Here is a 16,415-nt window from a genome sequence, read left to right as displayed (position 1 = left end):
AGTGAACGAACTGACTGGGATCACTTCATGAACTGATTAGTTCCTTTCATAGTTCAGTTGAGCTCAGCAACGATCGTGGCGGCCGGGAGTGGAACTGCTGCGTTCTGTGAATCACTCGTGAAATCGTTCGCCGGCGCCGTCACTCAGTCGTGAATCTTCGGCAAACCACGCCAGCCAACGTGCGCCGAGCAAGGAGGGAGTGACTAGTAAGAAGAACTGTGTCTGCCGTGCTGCTGTGATTCGTTCTCGCTGTCAGTCACTGACTCAGTCATGATTCGCGAACGAACTGAGACAGAGAGAGCTGGAGAACTGTGGCTGAGGACATGAATCTCGTTTGCGCTGTCACTCACTCACTGACTGTGGACGTGAATCTTGTTCGGGTCGCAAACAAACTGACACACAGAGAACTGGTGAACTGTGGCTGAGGACATGAATCTCGAAACTATGACTAATGAAAGAGATTGCATTGTGAAAGTTCTGTTTCCGTGTGGTTAAGGTCATAGTGTCAGTTGTTAAACATTGCTCGGGTCTGCAATTGCCAATCCACTAATGAATATAACTTTATAAATAGAAATCGTGACCCGGGTTTGTTTTTACATAGGAAGACCATTATCTTTTCTGATATGTGAGGGCTACCTTAGTTCTCGGACAAGCTTGAGAAAAGGAAGCAGACATTTGATGTAATCTCCGGTCCCAAAACTGGATGTCACTAGTTCGCTCACTCTGGACCTTAATCATCTCCCCACTCTATCTCATCTAACCCTCATTTTTTATTATTTGAATGAGAGCCATTCGACACAAAATCACATGACCTGTACCAATGTATTATAATTACTTTATGAGCCAACAACAGCAAATATGCAGCTACTATCCTGAGCACCATGGGATGTGGTTATCACAGGATGTGGCACAGGTGGAATACAGAGTGCGGTGGTTGCCATGGGTTACTGTTTGTCCATTCAAGCTGCAAGGGTTATTTGTCATTTGTCACTTTCCTCTCTCTCTCTCGCTCTGCATTCACTTCTCTTTTCATGAATATTCTCTCGTCAGTGATTTGTTTAATCCTGTCGCTCCACCCTTGACTGCACACACTAACACACATGCAAACTCAGTGTGGAGGAATTTCCCCCTGTTGATGTATGCACACACACATAATTGCTTTGAGGGATGACAGGAGGGCAACTGTCTCTCTTTTTTTCATTCTTGGCGTGTGTGCATGATTGAGTACATGACTGGTAGGCGGTCAGCGTCCCAAAATCACAGAGCATGTCTCATCATGCCAAATGAAACCATGCGTGGCTTCATCAAATAAACACGCATTCTTTGTATTCCTCTGTCTGTGGGTGGCTAAGACTTATATATCACCTGAAATATCAGATAGCTTCATGATATATGAGCATACAGAGCTATTGTATTGTACTTTATTACATTCTATTTGAGAGTTGAGAGTGTAAAGTTCTTTCCTCGAAGCTGCAACTCATTAAGTAATCCCTCCACAAAGTTTTTCCATGTGGATCAATACATTGTTGAAGATGTGTAATCGCTGGACAACAAGGAGAAGTTTATTTGTGGATGAAGATCAGAACCTAAAGCCGTGTTTCCAGGATGCAGTGCCAGTGCAGTACAACTCGTCTCGGTACACAATAACTGAATGTTAGAAATGGTGGAGATACAGGAATTTGGTGTTCTTTCTTCTGGGCTTAGCCTTTACTCCTCTCTCTCAAAGTACATTCCATTCGACCTTGTCACACCAAAGTGATGATTCTCTGCCAACCAATCAATGTGCCTGGCTCCACACATTAGTGTCCAGACCACTGTGGTAGGAACCCCAACAGGAGGTTATTTTTGTTTCCATTACAAACTTTGAGTTTGTCAAGTTATACATTTATACAGGACAGTTAGAGTCAGTGATGACATGTTTATAGAACTACAATGTCATTTATATAAGCAGCAGCAGAAATTGTTGATAAAAAATTATACTGATATATACTTATAGTATATATATACTTTTCTGTTCTATCCACCTGCAGTATGGAGTGAGTTGCAGACACTCAGGAGGCAAATTCCCTAAGACATCACTGGTTTTAATTCAGCTAGTCATGAAATTGAATTCCTCAAAATTTTTGTCAAAATGCGGTTCTAAATCTCAATGGCACTTGGGTCCTGGTTAAATAAAGGTTGTATGAAAAAAAAAATTAAACCTTTCTGTTCTAATGAATTCTGTTCTATTCTGTTGCTGTGTGTACATATGAGAGGTTGTACAGCATGAATGATAAGCTCTCTCTGTATTTGTGTGTACGTTGGTGCATGTGTGCGTGCACGTATCCATATTCCAATCCTCCCAGTTATGAGTTCTGTCACAACACCAGGTAAATTACTGCAAGCAACAGAGCACTCAAGGATTACCCTCATGTTGGATTAACATTCAGTACCTCTCTCTCTGTGTATGCGTGTTTGTGGGTATGATTGTGCGCTTGTCTCTCTACACATGTACTGTTTGTGTAAGTTAAAAAAAAAAAAAGAAGAAGAAGTTTGACGTTGACTCCTAAGCTTCTTTGTCTTTGCATAATTTATGTCTCTCCACAGGCTGCAATGTGAGTTTACCAAACCACGTGAAACATCTGAGGTGTTTTGTTTTCTTTTGCTCATCACAAGCTCTAATGACACCGACCAGAAACTGTTAACGCTGCTGTTACTGCAGTTTCAACTAAAAGGAGTCACAGTCAAATTGTGAATAAAAAGGTGACGGTCAAAACTGTGGGGATAATTTTACAGGTATCACGTGCAGTAAGCTTTAAAGGAAACACCTTTGCAAACAGATGCACAGTTTCTGTGAAAATCTGATATCATCAAGACCTGTAGTACTGATTACACTTCAGAGAAAAACTCCAGCCGCGGCTACTACTACTAGTAATATCAGCACAATAACTGTTGAGGAATACAGAGCGAGACTGAGGAACGCAGCTTCGCGGCTGAGACACAAATAGACTGCGGGTTGCTGTTGCGGGCAAGTGCGTCTGCAGTTATAAAACCAATCCATGATTATTAGACTAAAACATTGAAATATGCAATGCATGCAATATGCATGTTTATACTCAAAACGGACGGAGCAGCCTTAGCTTACCGTTTTTAAAGCTCACATAGAGTGGTCCTGTTGCACATATATGTTAGTTATGGAGGTCTACTTACATACATTAACTTGTTTTTATGGTCAAAAACCTCCTAGTTGCTGTAAACGAGCCGATAGAAATCCTCTTTTCTGACGCTGTTTCCCAGCTGCGATATTTCAGACTCAACTCTAACCCTGGCTTCCCAACTGTCTTGTGATTGGCCAGTACCCGGAAGTGACATATTCAGCACACCCACTCTCAGAAGCGCAGCTTTTTTTAGGTTTATGGTTAGGGTTAGGGTTAGGGTTAGGCTTTTCATCTACCAATTAGTCGACCAGTCGACTTTGACTTTACAGCCCTAGAAAAATCACAAATGTTCAAAATATAACAAATACTGCATGAAGTTAATAGTATGGCTCACTATCTGGCAATAAATCAACAGTGGACAGTATTAATCTATCACTTCTTATTGATGCAGCACAACTGGGAGTAACCTATGGATTAGACCTGCTGCTTTTTCAGCCTCTGTCAAAACACACAATGCGGTGCGAGTTGTCACAAAGCAACCACAGGATGATTGTGGCCAAAAGATTTGAGCACATATAATGGATGTTTTCAGCTGCCTTTGCCGAGTCGTAGTAGCTCTGACCCTTCTTTCTACCCTCTGTTTCCAGTCCTCGCCAGGCCGCGTCGGTGTGCACTGAACTACAGGCCAAGGTGCTCCAGTGCTTCAGAGAGAATCCACAGCAGACTCTGCACTGCTCCAGCCTGGCCAAACAATACATGACCTGCGTCCAGCAAGCTAAGAAGGTAGATGAGGGCTTCATGCAGGATGTGTGTGTGTGTGTGTGTGTGTGTGTGTCATGTTTGTGCCAACGTTATAGTTCAGCTCCCTTTCCTTTAAGAAGACCGTTATTAAATACAAATAAAATGTCAGACAAGTTCACACAATATTGATTTAGCCTATCAACTCACACATTCCCACACTACACACAGAAGGTGATTTGTTTTATGTCAAAAAGTACAGGCAACAGCAATATTGTGCTTGTAAAGTGAGACGACCGCAAAACAGGTTGGAGTCTGATTGAAAACACACAAAAGTGCCCCACAATTAATTTCTATTACTATGTGATAAAAACTTATTATCCTCACCTGTCCTTGTGCTGCTGCTGTATACACACAAACACTCCCTCCATCAGGTTTGGATTTTATTAATTGACAGCAAATTTTCAGATGAATTTGCTCCCACGAGCACTGCAGTTAATCAGGCTACATTCACACTATATGTCCATTTGAAAACAGCCTTTTCAGGCTGATTCTTTCTTCTCTGCAGTTTTCTTTTTTTTTGCTTAGTTTCAGAAAGTGGGGAAGCAAACGGGAAACAAACATTAAACGGGAAACAAACATTAAAGTAAAGTAAGAATAATCATTTATTTTATTGGACAGAAGATGTGAAGGGTGAAACCAAAACTGAAGGTAATTTTTACTGGTGCTTTTTGTTAACAGCTGATACTCACATTATAAATGGCTAAAATGACTAAAATGCAGCCCTGGGCTTTTCTAACTAAAACAGAGCAGTTGTTTGGGGCTATAAAACACCAGGTGAATAGGGTTAGGAAGCATACACTGTACTTCACAATAAGTGATACATGGTAGACCAATAATATCACAATACGATTCTGAGATAATGAGTATTTTGTAGGATAATCATATAGCGATATCTGTCTAACTGAAGGAAAACAAAACCTCAAAAGTGAAAAGTTAAAAGTGCAGGATTTCTCGATTTATTCCCAACATAGAGAACAAAGTGCATAAAGTCTATGTATTGAGCGTGGATGGAAAATTAAAGTCGCTTTCTCTGGCATTATCCCGCCGTAAACTCTTCACAAGTTTCCCTCGTTCATTTGAGCAGCGCCACCTTGAGGAGACATGAAGTAAGCAAATTAAAGTGGCAGGGACTTTTTATTTTAGTGTGCTTTGAGTGCTTTAATTTGTTAATTTTTAAAATATGAATATTTCAGCCAAAGAATCGATTCTTGTATTGCAAGAGGAAGGATGACAATATATATCACCAAACCAATATTTTGACCCATCCCTATAGGGTAGTGTGGACGGCAGATGTATGGAAAATTAGTGTGGAGCCTTAGATAGATATGGAAGGAGCATGACAGTGACACTGATGGGCAGATTTTATGATTTATTATATAAAACATAAAACCTTATGTTTCCAGAAGATAAAGCAAAGTTTGCCTGATTGCAGTTTTAATTCTGTGCGTTCTATACTGTGCCGTATTTATTGTCCATGTGGTGGGGTCAGGTCGAGAGAGATGTTTATTGAGCAGATTTTTTTGTTGCAAAGCATAAACAGTGTTTTGTAACCTTCTGATAGGAAGATTACACCATTATTAATGTATTAAAATCAAGTTTGGCATGCGGCACTTTGTAACGCATTCTGCGCTCTGCTGATGCTTTCACACGTAGTGTTCAGACCCCACGCTTATCTACAAAGTGCTTATTTTACCCAGTTTCTCTATCAAAGAACAATATTGAATGGAGCAATTTGCACATTATTATCCTGACAAAATGTACTGATATGGCTCCAAAGTAGATTAAAGATAAAAGGCACAAAACAACTGGTGAATTTGGCAGTTTTCACAGTTGATAAAAGAAAGGCTCACAACAAAAGCAATCAGTCTTTTTAAACTGGTTCAAAAGATCCATTTGCCAGTGGGATGGTGCTCACTTAAAAAGAAAAAACACTAAGTGTATGTTTTTTAAGGATTTGTGTTAGCATGTGCTGTATGAATTCAGAGTGTGAGTGTTTAAATAATAGAAACATAGGCACTTGTAATGCTGATTTAATATCCTTGTCAGAGTGAGTGTCCAAAAGAAAGGAAACATTTGAAGAACTCCATTTAACTGACGACATGTTGATATGCACCAAGAAGCAGGCACCATCAAAATTTCACTACGCAATTTTCTACTTTAAATTGTAAGTTCTGTTTGTACTCTGCACGCCAAATCACTACATTTATAAAAGTGTTTTTTTAAGTTATCTGACGCTTTTTATCTCCCAAATCTTTTCTATCTAACCTTTATTTATATTTTTTGGGGGGATAGAGAAGAGTGACCTACACTACTCTTTTTAAAAATGCTGAGATATTCAGTCTGACCTTTAATATTGTCTGAAGAGCCCCGTCCTAATCTCCAACTAAAGAGGCGTATAAATGCGTATCGTGGATTTAAGATTTAAATGTCTAAATGTGAAAGATCTCCTTCTGACTTATCCAGCCATCTTTTTGTTGTTTTATCTGCTCATCTTTGGCTGCTTCATGCTGCTGTCACTGTTGATCCATCTCCTCCTCTTTTAGGTTCCCACTCTCCTCAGCTCCCTCTTTTGAATTTTAAATCTTCTATCACCCAGTGTATTAACCGGAGCATTAGCTCTGATTTGCACTGTTTTGCTAACGTGTCAGGTGCTATCATGGTCATGCTCTTCTCTCTGTGTTGAACTCACACAGTCACACAAAAGCAGGTTCTAATGTTGTTGTGTAGCTTTAGAGTTAGTAAGACTTTACCCTGAAACTTCTTGCTGATATATGTACATCCATCCAGAAAATGTTAAAAAACGTTGATCAGTGTTTGTCAAACCTAGAAATGACGATGTTCTCGAATGTCTTGTTTTGTCCAAAGACCAAAATTATTCCGTTTTAATGATTTCTTTGTTATGTGGAGCAAAGAAACAATGAACATATTCACATTTAAGAAGCTAAAACTATCAGAAATCTTGTTTTCAGAATGTAAAAAGCTTCAAACTGATTAATTGTTTCTGCTCTAGTCCAGTATGTGAATTATACCCCATTCCCACTATTCAAAAACCCTGGGTTGAAATGGGTTTGATGCAGACATGAGATCCAGGTGAACAAGCAAATTACTTATTTTTTTGCAAATTCCTGCATCATTTCATTGGTGTTTTTTTCTTTCTGGTACACTCTTAGAAATAAAAGTGCTAAGTAGAACCATAAGGTTTTTCGGGCTAGGTCCTCATAGGAGAACCCTTTTTGGCTTCAGGTAGAACCTTTATAAAAAACCCTTTTAAAACCCTTTATTCAGGAAAGGGGTTCTCTGGATCAAAATGGTTCTTACTGGAACCATTAGTGTTACCAAGAACTCTTGAAAACCCTTTCTTCTGGAAAAGGTTTTTCAGAAGCAAATGGTTCCAGGTAGAACCTCAGCCCTTGTAGAAGAACCCTTTTGGAACCTTTATTTGAAGTACTGCCTATTCCCGCGGCAGTACAGGACTTCAGGAGGCTTCAGAGACTCCAGTTTGTCACAGACGGAGGATTCCTTCACTCACACCTTCCTTTCCTCGGCATGTCAAAGACCTATGGTGGCCATCACAAACCAGAAAGGATGTATTCTTCTTCATTTGCGTTGTAAACTTCTGCCTGTAAGTGAATATATACTAATGCAAACATATTTATAGGTAGTATACATTTCTGCTGTAGGCCCTCTTACATTTACACACTGCACCTTTTAACGTGAGTATCTATAACACAATGGCATGGATTAGACAGGGTCATGTGTTGTTCAGTGCAACATATGTAGGCATATGGGGTCAGCGAAGTACCAGGCCCTAACAAAGTTCCATGAAACATAAAATCTTACACAGTGTTCTGTCAATACAGAGTAGAAGTTAAGATTATCTTCATTTTCAGGGATGCTGTGTAACGTGTGAATATTGAAAAAGCATTCTGGAACACTACCCAAGAGGCTAAGACCGGGTCAAATAGAGAGAGGAGACGGGCAGAGCTGCCACTGGAGGCTTCCAGTCGGCCTTAATGAAAAGAAATGAGTGGGCAGTCCCCAGACCCCCTGGACACACAGGCAGCTGTCCAGTCTGCCTCTCTATAAATGGATCTGACAGAGCCAGTAGCTTGGCAGTGCGCAGCACTTGAACAAGAGTTTAACTAGGAAAAGTTTGATTATCGCTCCAGGTTGTTAAGGGTCAATAGGGAGCAATATGCACTGAGATTAAGTCACGAGGGAGAGAGCAGTGGATCATATTATGAAATATAATTTTCCTGCAGAACCCTGAGGAAACGTTTTGTTAAGGTTGAGACTGTGTGTTAATGGAAGTTTTTTTTGTCAAACGGCGGTGGCTACGTGCCTGTTCCAAAAGTGGGAAAGTGTATTTGATGATTTATTTATGATCACCTCGTACACCTAACCGGAACGCTCATGTGCTGAGAGTTGAAAATGATTGTTTCTGAAATAAAAATGACATGGATGATGACGGCACATAATCGAATATCGCTTGTTGCAGAAAGCTTCAGCTGGACAGCAGATTATTGTTATTGTAAATAAATATTTTGAATAGTTTTCTATCCAGTTTTAGATGACATATTTTATGTGTTGAATATTTAGTTTATCCATTATTATTTATTGAAAATACTGTATATAATTGCACTGCAGTGCACTCTATATACATTATATACAGTATTTGTATAGTACACTCAACAAAAATATAAACGCACAAAGAAAAACTTGTAGTTATTGTTATGTGAAGTTGGCGGTCATTCCGGGGAACGGGAACTGGAACCCGCTGGTGGACACGCCTATCCAGAACATCCCAAAGGTGTTCGATAGGTGACATGTCTGGTGAATACGGCGTCATTCAGTTGTGTTGCCACAGCTGTAACGCTCAACCCAGCACTCAGCATCCCAATGGCACGCTCCCTCATGATTTGTGACAACTGTGGCATATTGACAAGTGACAAAAGTCCACATTTTGGTGTGCCCTTTGATTGACCAGACCATAAGGAGTGTCTGTGTACTGGTCATGCATATTGACCACCACTCTGCCATACTCCATGACTCTCTTGTAGTCAATAGGAGTGGCCAAGTGACACTGGACTACTGGGTTTGAGCAAAACAAATCATTCCATAAACAGATGCATCAAGAATCTGAGCAAATGTCATGACATTCTATTTTGGTTCACCATTTCAAGTTTGTGCGTTTATATTTTTGTTGAGTATATATAAAATGTAGTTTTGAGTGGTTACTGAAGTTAAGCCACTGTTTGTACTGATTGTTATCATCATCAGTTGCATTTTATTTGATGGAAGAAGAAGAAAATGTAATAATAATCTAATTTAAAAATTGGTGTCGGCAATATTGTATTGAAGATACAATATTGAAGATACAATATTATTGTATCTTCAACCTCTAGCTATGTCAATAAAAATAGAACACTAGGGATGGAACGCATCGTAGAATTACACTGAACAAAATAATTGACATGATAATCGTCATCAAATTATATCATGAGACCAGTGAAAATGTCACAAAATGTTAAGGCTTAAAAAGCTTCAATATCTGTTTTCGGAACAAAGCTCTTTCCAGCACTGTTATTTTTTACTTGTTTGGCGTTAACATGTTTTACATGACCTGTGTAATTATGAAAAAATACTTTTGGTTTTCTTTGAAGGACAGCAGTAAGCACCAACATATTCTTAAGATGCACTTTGCGGACTAAAAGAGGTCAGTTTTGTTGTAACCATTGAAGCAAATAAACTGCCTGTTCATGGACACATAAACTACTCGGTGACTTAGAAAATATAACATTTGAAAACAGTCATTTTACAGCTCTGTGCAACAATAATATGACTATTCCATAGATGAAAAAGCTTTTAGCCTGGTGAAAACCTCCAGACAGCCTAAAAGCTTGGTTCTTTTGTTATCAGTGTGTGCTTGCAAGGATTTTCTCAAGCAGACTCATTCTTTTCCATGATTAAAGGGAAAATGCGGCTAAAAAAAAGGAGAAGCTTTTTCTTGGATATAAAGTTATCTTTCTCTCCTTTGTTCCTCTTTGTACATGAAGCTTTACGGCGTTCAAATATCATCTCTTTGACGTCTAACTCTTTCTGTTTTCTCGAGTCATTTTCAGTCCATTGTTTGAACATAACTATGCTTATACACAGGATACCCAATTAAGCAAAGTTAACCGTCCAATATGCTCTATTTCAAAAGTGATGGTGACCGCTAATGTCAGTAAGATATCATGTCTGTTCCAGGCATTCGCCGATGAAAACAGACATGTCTGCATCACTTATGAGTTTAAGGGGATGAGGGATAGCTCTGAATTCTTTGGGAACCCTTTTTTCGGATACCAATGACACAATATGATGCACAGTAAGTTTTGAATAATATCCTACACCTAATGTACTACAACAGCTGCTTTATTCACTTTTAACAGCAAAGAAAAGTGATGTTTTTGAGATATATATGTCCTGCACTGCACCTTAGGTGATGGTTTTATGTCTCAAGACTACCATCACATCATTTGCTGCTGTATCAAGTCAGTAACATCTGAATTGATACACAAATGTCAATACATGTATTATTTCTAAAGCTCATTATGAAGTTGAACACATCATTTAAGAGACATCCTGGTTTTCGGAGCTTCAAGGAAATGTAAAAGTTATGAGGATGGAGTGTTCAAATGTACTCGTCAAGGCAAACAATCCAATTTATAGGAGTGTGATGTCAGTCTCTGCACAATACGTTTTAACTCTAAATATTTAAAAAGTTATTATTTGTTTCCTTGAAACAGAATGATGCATATTGTAGCTTTAACGTACATGTTAATTAATTGCAGTGTGTCCGGACCATGTCTCTGTCACAGCTTGTCACTTCTGCCCAGCTGCCACTCACTTAAATGACTTTTCAACAGTTAATTCACGTAAACTCTGTTGTATATAAAGCATATATGTCTTACTTCCCATCAGCTTGTTTGCGTTTGTCAATCAATCTGCCAGTGAAACCACCACAAGGCTTATCTGTCTGTTTTCAGCCCGTGTCCTGATCTGAACATCACTCGAGTATCTATCTCCCGCTTGAAGTCCACCCAACTCACTATCTACAGTGGCGCAGCTTTTCTTATATGTCACTCAAAAGTTCTTTTATGTTTTATGAATCCTGCGTACGCACACTTTTCACGGCCATCCATTAAATACGGTTGCTTCAGGATAATGGTCCTGCTTTTATTCCCCTGGCCCTCCACTCTCAGTGTCCCTGGTCATGTGCTATTGTCATGTAAATGGAGCCTCAAGTATAGGTGTGGAGAGTGTGTATGGGGTGCTGTGTGAAGGCCAATGTATACTTCTACAACTGTGTAATGTGTTATCCAACTGCACCACGGAGACCCCTCGAGCCTTCATAGTTCTCCGTCGTGGTGCTGGATACGCACTGCAATTTCCTGCCCGATCAGTAGGGGTCGCTACACAAGGTTGTTGTACTTCTGGCTACAGTGAGCAATGGCGTCCAAGAGAGAAAGACTGTTGTTGTCGTAGCTGAATAACGTTGAAACAGATACTTTTGATACAAAATGGAGATGTAAAAGACTGAGGAGACGTGGTGGTATGCACGTCCACTAAATGTACCGAGACTGATGGCAGGCAAATTTAACATGGACGAAGAAACCACCTTCATGTACTTCTGAATGTCGGCTGGCAAATTTGAGGAACTTCTACGCCGTGTGCTAGCTCATATTAATCATCACAGCACCCAACGCATGCCCATTGATGCCGCCCAGAGAGTGGCTGAGGACCAATCGCAGCCCTTTCCGTCTCTGTTGTCCCTTGATGGAGTGACGGAGAGGCTCTCTGTCGACTTAGAGGGCTCTCTCCGTCACCAAAGTAGATCACTTTACAGAGTATAAATTGGACTTAAGTGTCAGCTTTGTTATCTTGCAGATTTGTGGGTTTTGTCCCTCTTAATGTGACATCAGGGAGTTTGTTACACACTTGTTACACACCTTATATAGTGGCAGGAGTGGCCCCCACTGAGGACCTCTGTTGTTGAAGCCCATCTGCTAAGGGTTCAACATGTTGTGTGTTCACAGACGGTCTTCTGGAAAACCTTACAACCTAACAACCTGGTTATTTGAGTTTCTGTTACCTTGCTATTGGGGATGTTCATGATTAACCATTAGTGGGTTAATTGCCAATGGGAATTTAACCAATTAAGAATGTATTATTTAATTAATTAAATAACCAACTTCTATTTCTTTTTGTTGGTGTGGCTTTTCTCTTTATGATTTATACCAGCAGAGAGCACACGTGAACCAAACCTCTGATGGAAATAGCAGAAGATTCAAAGTCAAAGAGCATAGAAATGTGAGGCAAGATGAAGCGACTTCAGGGCAGAGTGCTGTGACTTGGGTGGAGGACAGTGGACTTCTTGTGGAACAATAGAGAAATATCCTGCCACAAAATCTCTCTTTTCTGGATGTACTCTCTGTGGAGAGCAAATATGTCACGTTGTCCCCAGCTTGTCCAGTTAATATCTGTGTATCCCATGAACATCCATGCCATCAAAGAGTGTTTACTGCAGCTCGATTTAATTACAGGTCGACACAAACAGGACCCTCAATGTTTTATTAGGCTCTTAAACTGTGATGTATGTAAAATGTAAAATGTTATTTAAACTTAAAATTAAGCTCTGCATTTCTTTATTTATTGATTTATTGATAACAATTAGCTGATATTTCTCAACCAACTTGGTTAAGGAAAATGCACATAATCTGCAACCCTAGTTTTGTCATTTAAACCAGTCTAACCTCGACAGAACTGCTGCTCTCTGGATATTTCCTTGTTTTCAAACCATTCCCTGTTAACGCTGGGTTGTGCTTGAAAATCCCCAAAGATCAGCAGTCAGACCAGCCCGTCTGGCACCAACACAACCAAGTCATGTTCAGCGTCACTTACATCACTTTTGTTCCCATTCAAATGCACAGCCCGAATTTTAGCAGGTTGTCTTGACCATGTCTACATGCCAAAATGCATCTAGTTGCTGCCATGTGATTGACTGCTGAGCTATTAGTGCTGTTAAGAAGTTGAACAACCTTTTCCCCTTCAGTACTCTGTGGTGTTAGTGCCGACCACAGAATGCTGCTGCGAGTGCTGTGCCACTTACAAGACCAGCGGGGTCCAACAGCGTTGTAGCAGCAAGGTTCCCATATATATATATATATATATAATATATATATATATATATCACACATCCTGAACCACTTGAACTTTACTGTGTTAGTATGTGTTGTGATGCTTGGTGAAGTCCCACAAGTCTTGATTAGCGAGCTGGTGGTTCATTGCAGTAACAACATAGCAGAGTGAACAGGTGCATTATTTGTGCTATTTTTTATAAAATGTAATCAGAAATCTGTTCAAATTGCAGCTTTTAAGTGCAGTAACCTTTCAAGATCAGCATTAGCATTTCTGATTCAAGGTTTTAAAAAAAAGTCATGATTAGGTTGATTTTCTCTTAGGGGTATTCAACCAGCTTATAGCTGTGTATGTAAAACAAACCCAACACTAAGCTGGTTGAATATACACCACACTAAATGACAACCCTGGTGCAACATTTACCAGCAGTGTGGAAATATAAATAAGATAATGTCTGACTACATCCTTACAGGGATTTACATAAGGAGGAATCTTTGATGTGACGATCAAAAAGCGTGTGTTTACCCAGCGCAATTAAAAACCCTACTGTGTGTAGTCTGGACATGTCCCATCTCTTATCTGGATATAAATACAGCTGGTGGAAAAAGCAAGGGTTTGTGTGTCTGAGATTACCATAGAGAAGTATTATTCTTAAACTGAAGTTATGACTGTTGAGCAGAGAAAGCTGACTACACTGGGGAGACACCAGAGAACATTTGTATTTGTGTTCATTTTTGGCTGGTGCTCCTTTTTTAATGGAACCGTCTGATGGCTTGGGTCAGGAAGCTTCGCTGCTGGCAGGTTTTTTATTAAGAAATGTGTAAACATTCTATAGTTATAATGATAAAATAAAACAAAGGGTTTGAGGGGAGAAGAGGTCATAAACCTTTCCTCTTCTTCTTCGTTGGTGTTTCTCTTGGAACTCTTACACTGCCCAGGCTGTCTATCGATCCACCGCGTTCCTCATCTACAAAGTGTTCCCACGCATTCATACTCGACCCACGTCCCATTTTAGTTCATGTGTCTGTTGCAGTGGACTTCCATGTATAACCTCAAGCAAGTTTCCATGGTAACCATCTTTTTTGTTGTCTCTTGATCATAACAAGAGCACATCTCACCAACTGGACTGGAAAGTGTGTGCCCCACTTCAGACGACAATATTTGTATCACGTAGATGCGGAAAGTGCATTATGGACGATATAGTAATGTTGTAGTGCTTGAAATCAGCCTTGGACTCAATTGGACCAATTTCGGAGGTCTTGGTACCTCAGTGGCAATGAAAAAAGACAGCACAAAATGATTAATAACTCTTGACATATGCTCTCTATTCATATCATGCTTGACGTGATAATGTGAATAAAATATGTGGGTGTAACAATTAGAAGGGTTTACTGGCAAAAAGTGGATGTCCTATTGGTTTTTATAGCCTTAGATTAAGTCTTTTAAATGTTCTTTCGGCAAAGGCCTTGGTTTATGGAGGCCACCATCTTGGGCAGTCATGTTTCTGCAGCAGCCTGAACAGACAGACCATCCAAAGTGTGCATTTCACATTTTGAAGCAGACTTACTATGCAAACAAAGAAGAGCAACATCTTCTCTGGTATGGGAAGGCCACCAACTATGCACATTGCCCAAAACTCAACCTGGGTTTGAAAATAAACAAAACGTCAACAGAAACTATTGTGTATGTGTCAGTATACGTGTACATCAGTCTCTGACCAGCTTGTTTATCAGCGCAGAGCTATTCCCTCCTCAGTTTGGTTGACATTTTCCACATGAGCTGCTTCTAACCATAGTTATTTACCAACAATTTTGCAAGGAGCCATCATTTTGTAAGTGTAATGGTTGGAGCATCTCCGACAACATTCTGTGGTAATAAAATGTGTAGACTTCCACTACTTATGAAAAGATCTTGCTGGCTTTAGTTATTGCAGAGGATTTCCACGTACTGTTCCCCTGTTCTCTGGACGTAAAAGTAAAACCCTGCTTCAAAATAACCAAGACGTCTCCTTCAAACCTGTTTGATTTGTCCAGGTGAAGAAGTTGATTGATAGGAATGAGGGAGAATGATGCTGTTTTCGGGTGACGAGAGAAATGCGTAAGAGTCATTTTAGCAGGGATGAAAGAATAGAAAAAAAAATAGAAGATGCCCGTCAGTTGGGGATTGGATGGAGATTGATGAAAAAGAGGAAAACAGAAGTGAAAGAGGCTCAGGAGAGCCTGTCAGCGAGGAGGAGTTAATAGAAAACTGTAAGAGCGATACAGTAAACATGGGCAGATGATGGAAGGGATGAAGAGGAGATGAGTAGAGAGAAGTGCAGAGGTACTGTCAGTGCGAGAGATGAGGAAACTGAAGGTAGAGAAGAGGAGTTTGTGCTGTTGGTCACTGCTGTGTGAGGAAGAATAGACTGAGAGGAGGCGTGGCAGAGTAAGGAAATGAGGGAAGTGTGTGTGTGTGTGTGGAGTTAACTGTATGTGAAAAGTGGATGGACTACATTTGAATAGAATTCTATGGGAAAATTAGCCTTTTGACTATAACATCAGTAAACATTTTCGTGAAGACTTTTAATGATCTAATTCATAACGTTCTGATGTCATGATGTTGACCTTATTCTTCTTCTTCGTTGATCTGGATATTGACCTGTTTTTTTTTTACTGTTTATTTGGCAAATAAACAGTAAAAAAAAAAAAAAAAAAAGGCTTCAAACAGGAAAATGGGAGATTGTTTTGCCACTGGAAGACTTCGTCCACTCACTTTTTCTATACGGTTTATGGTGTATGGCTATCAGTGGTAGCAGGTGAGGAGCCCCACTGTGAACCTCAGTCTGTCTGCTAAGTCTCATCTGATAACCACTGCAAGCTCGTCCTGCATCACCACACACACACACTTACAAACACATACTTTCACACACAGACACTCGGATTCACATCCAACATTATGTATATAATATTGCTGCTATTAATACCTCCTTTATAGAATATGAGCTGGTAGGCTGATTATAGCTCCTGTGTGATTGCTACTCACCAGTATAATCACTATGTCGATGTGTGTATATATTTTTTTTCTTTGAGGTGATGATAAAAGTTCACACACCTTCCTCATAAAAGGAAACACTGCATTGAGTGCATCCCATTTTTAACTCAACACACAATTTTGGTGACTTAAGTTCCTGCAGTATATGCTGAGGTTGTTTTTCCCTCTGCCATTTTCATGTTATGAACTATAAAAAAGAAAACGATAATGAAACCCTTTTTTTTTATTTTCTATTTTCCTGATAAAACATTGATATGTGTGAGA

General features: G+C 39.8%; 1 protein-coding gene across 2 annotated transcripts in view; it reads left to right on the top strand.

Moving 5' to 3' along the window:
• The window catches only part of chchd6b (coiled-coil-helix-coiled-coil-helix domain containing 6b), an 80,882-nt gene that overhangs the window by 57,122 nt on the left and 7,345 nt on the right, over nt 1–16,415 (top strand). For both annotated transcript variants that reach the window (XM_083891878.1, XM_083891877.1), the window contains one exon: nt 3,785–3,920. In XM_083891878.1, the coding sequence (XP_083748004.1) occupies nt 3,785–3,920 (136 nt within the window). The remainder of the gene's footprint in view (nt 1–3,784; nt 3,921–16,415) is intronic.

This window comes from Microchirus variegatus (assembly GCF_963457635.1).
Source record: "Microchirus variegatus genome assembly, chromosome: 7".
Classification (NCBI taxonomy): Eukaryota; Metazoa; Chordata; class Actinopteri; order Pleuronectiformes; family Soleidae; genus Microchirus; species Microchirus variegatus.
The sequence above is the reverse complement of the archived record's forward strand: the minus strand, read 5'-3'. Positions and strand labels throughout refer to the sequence as shown.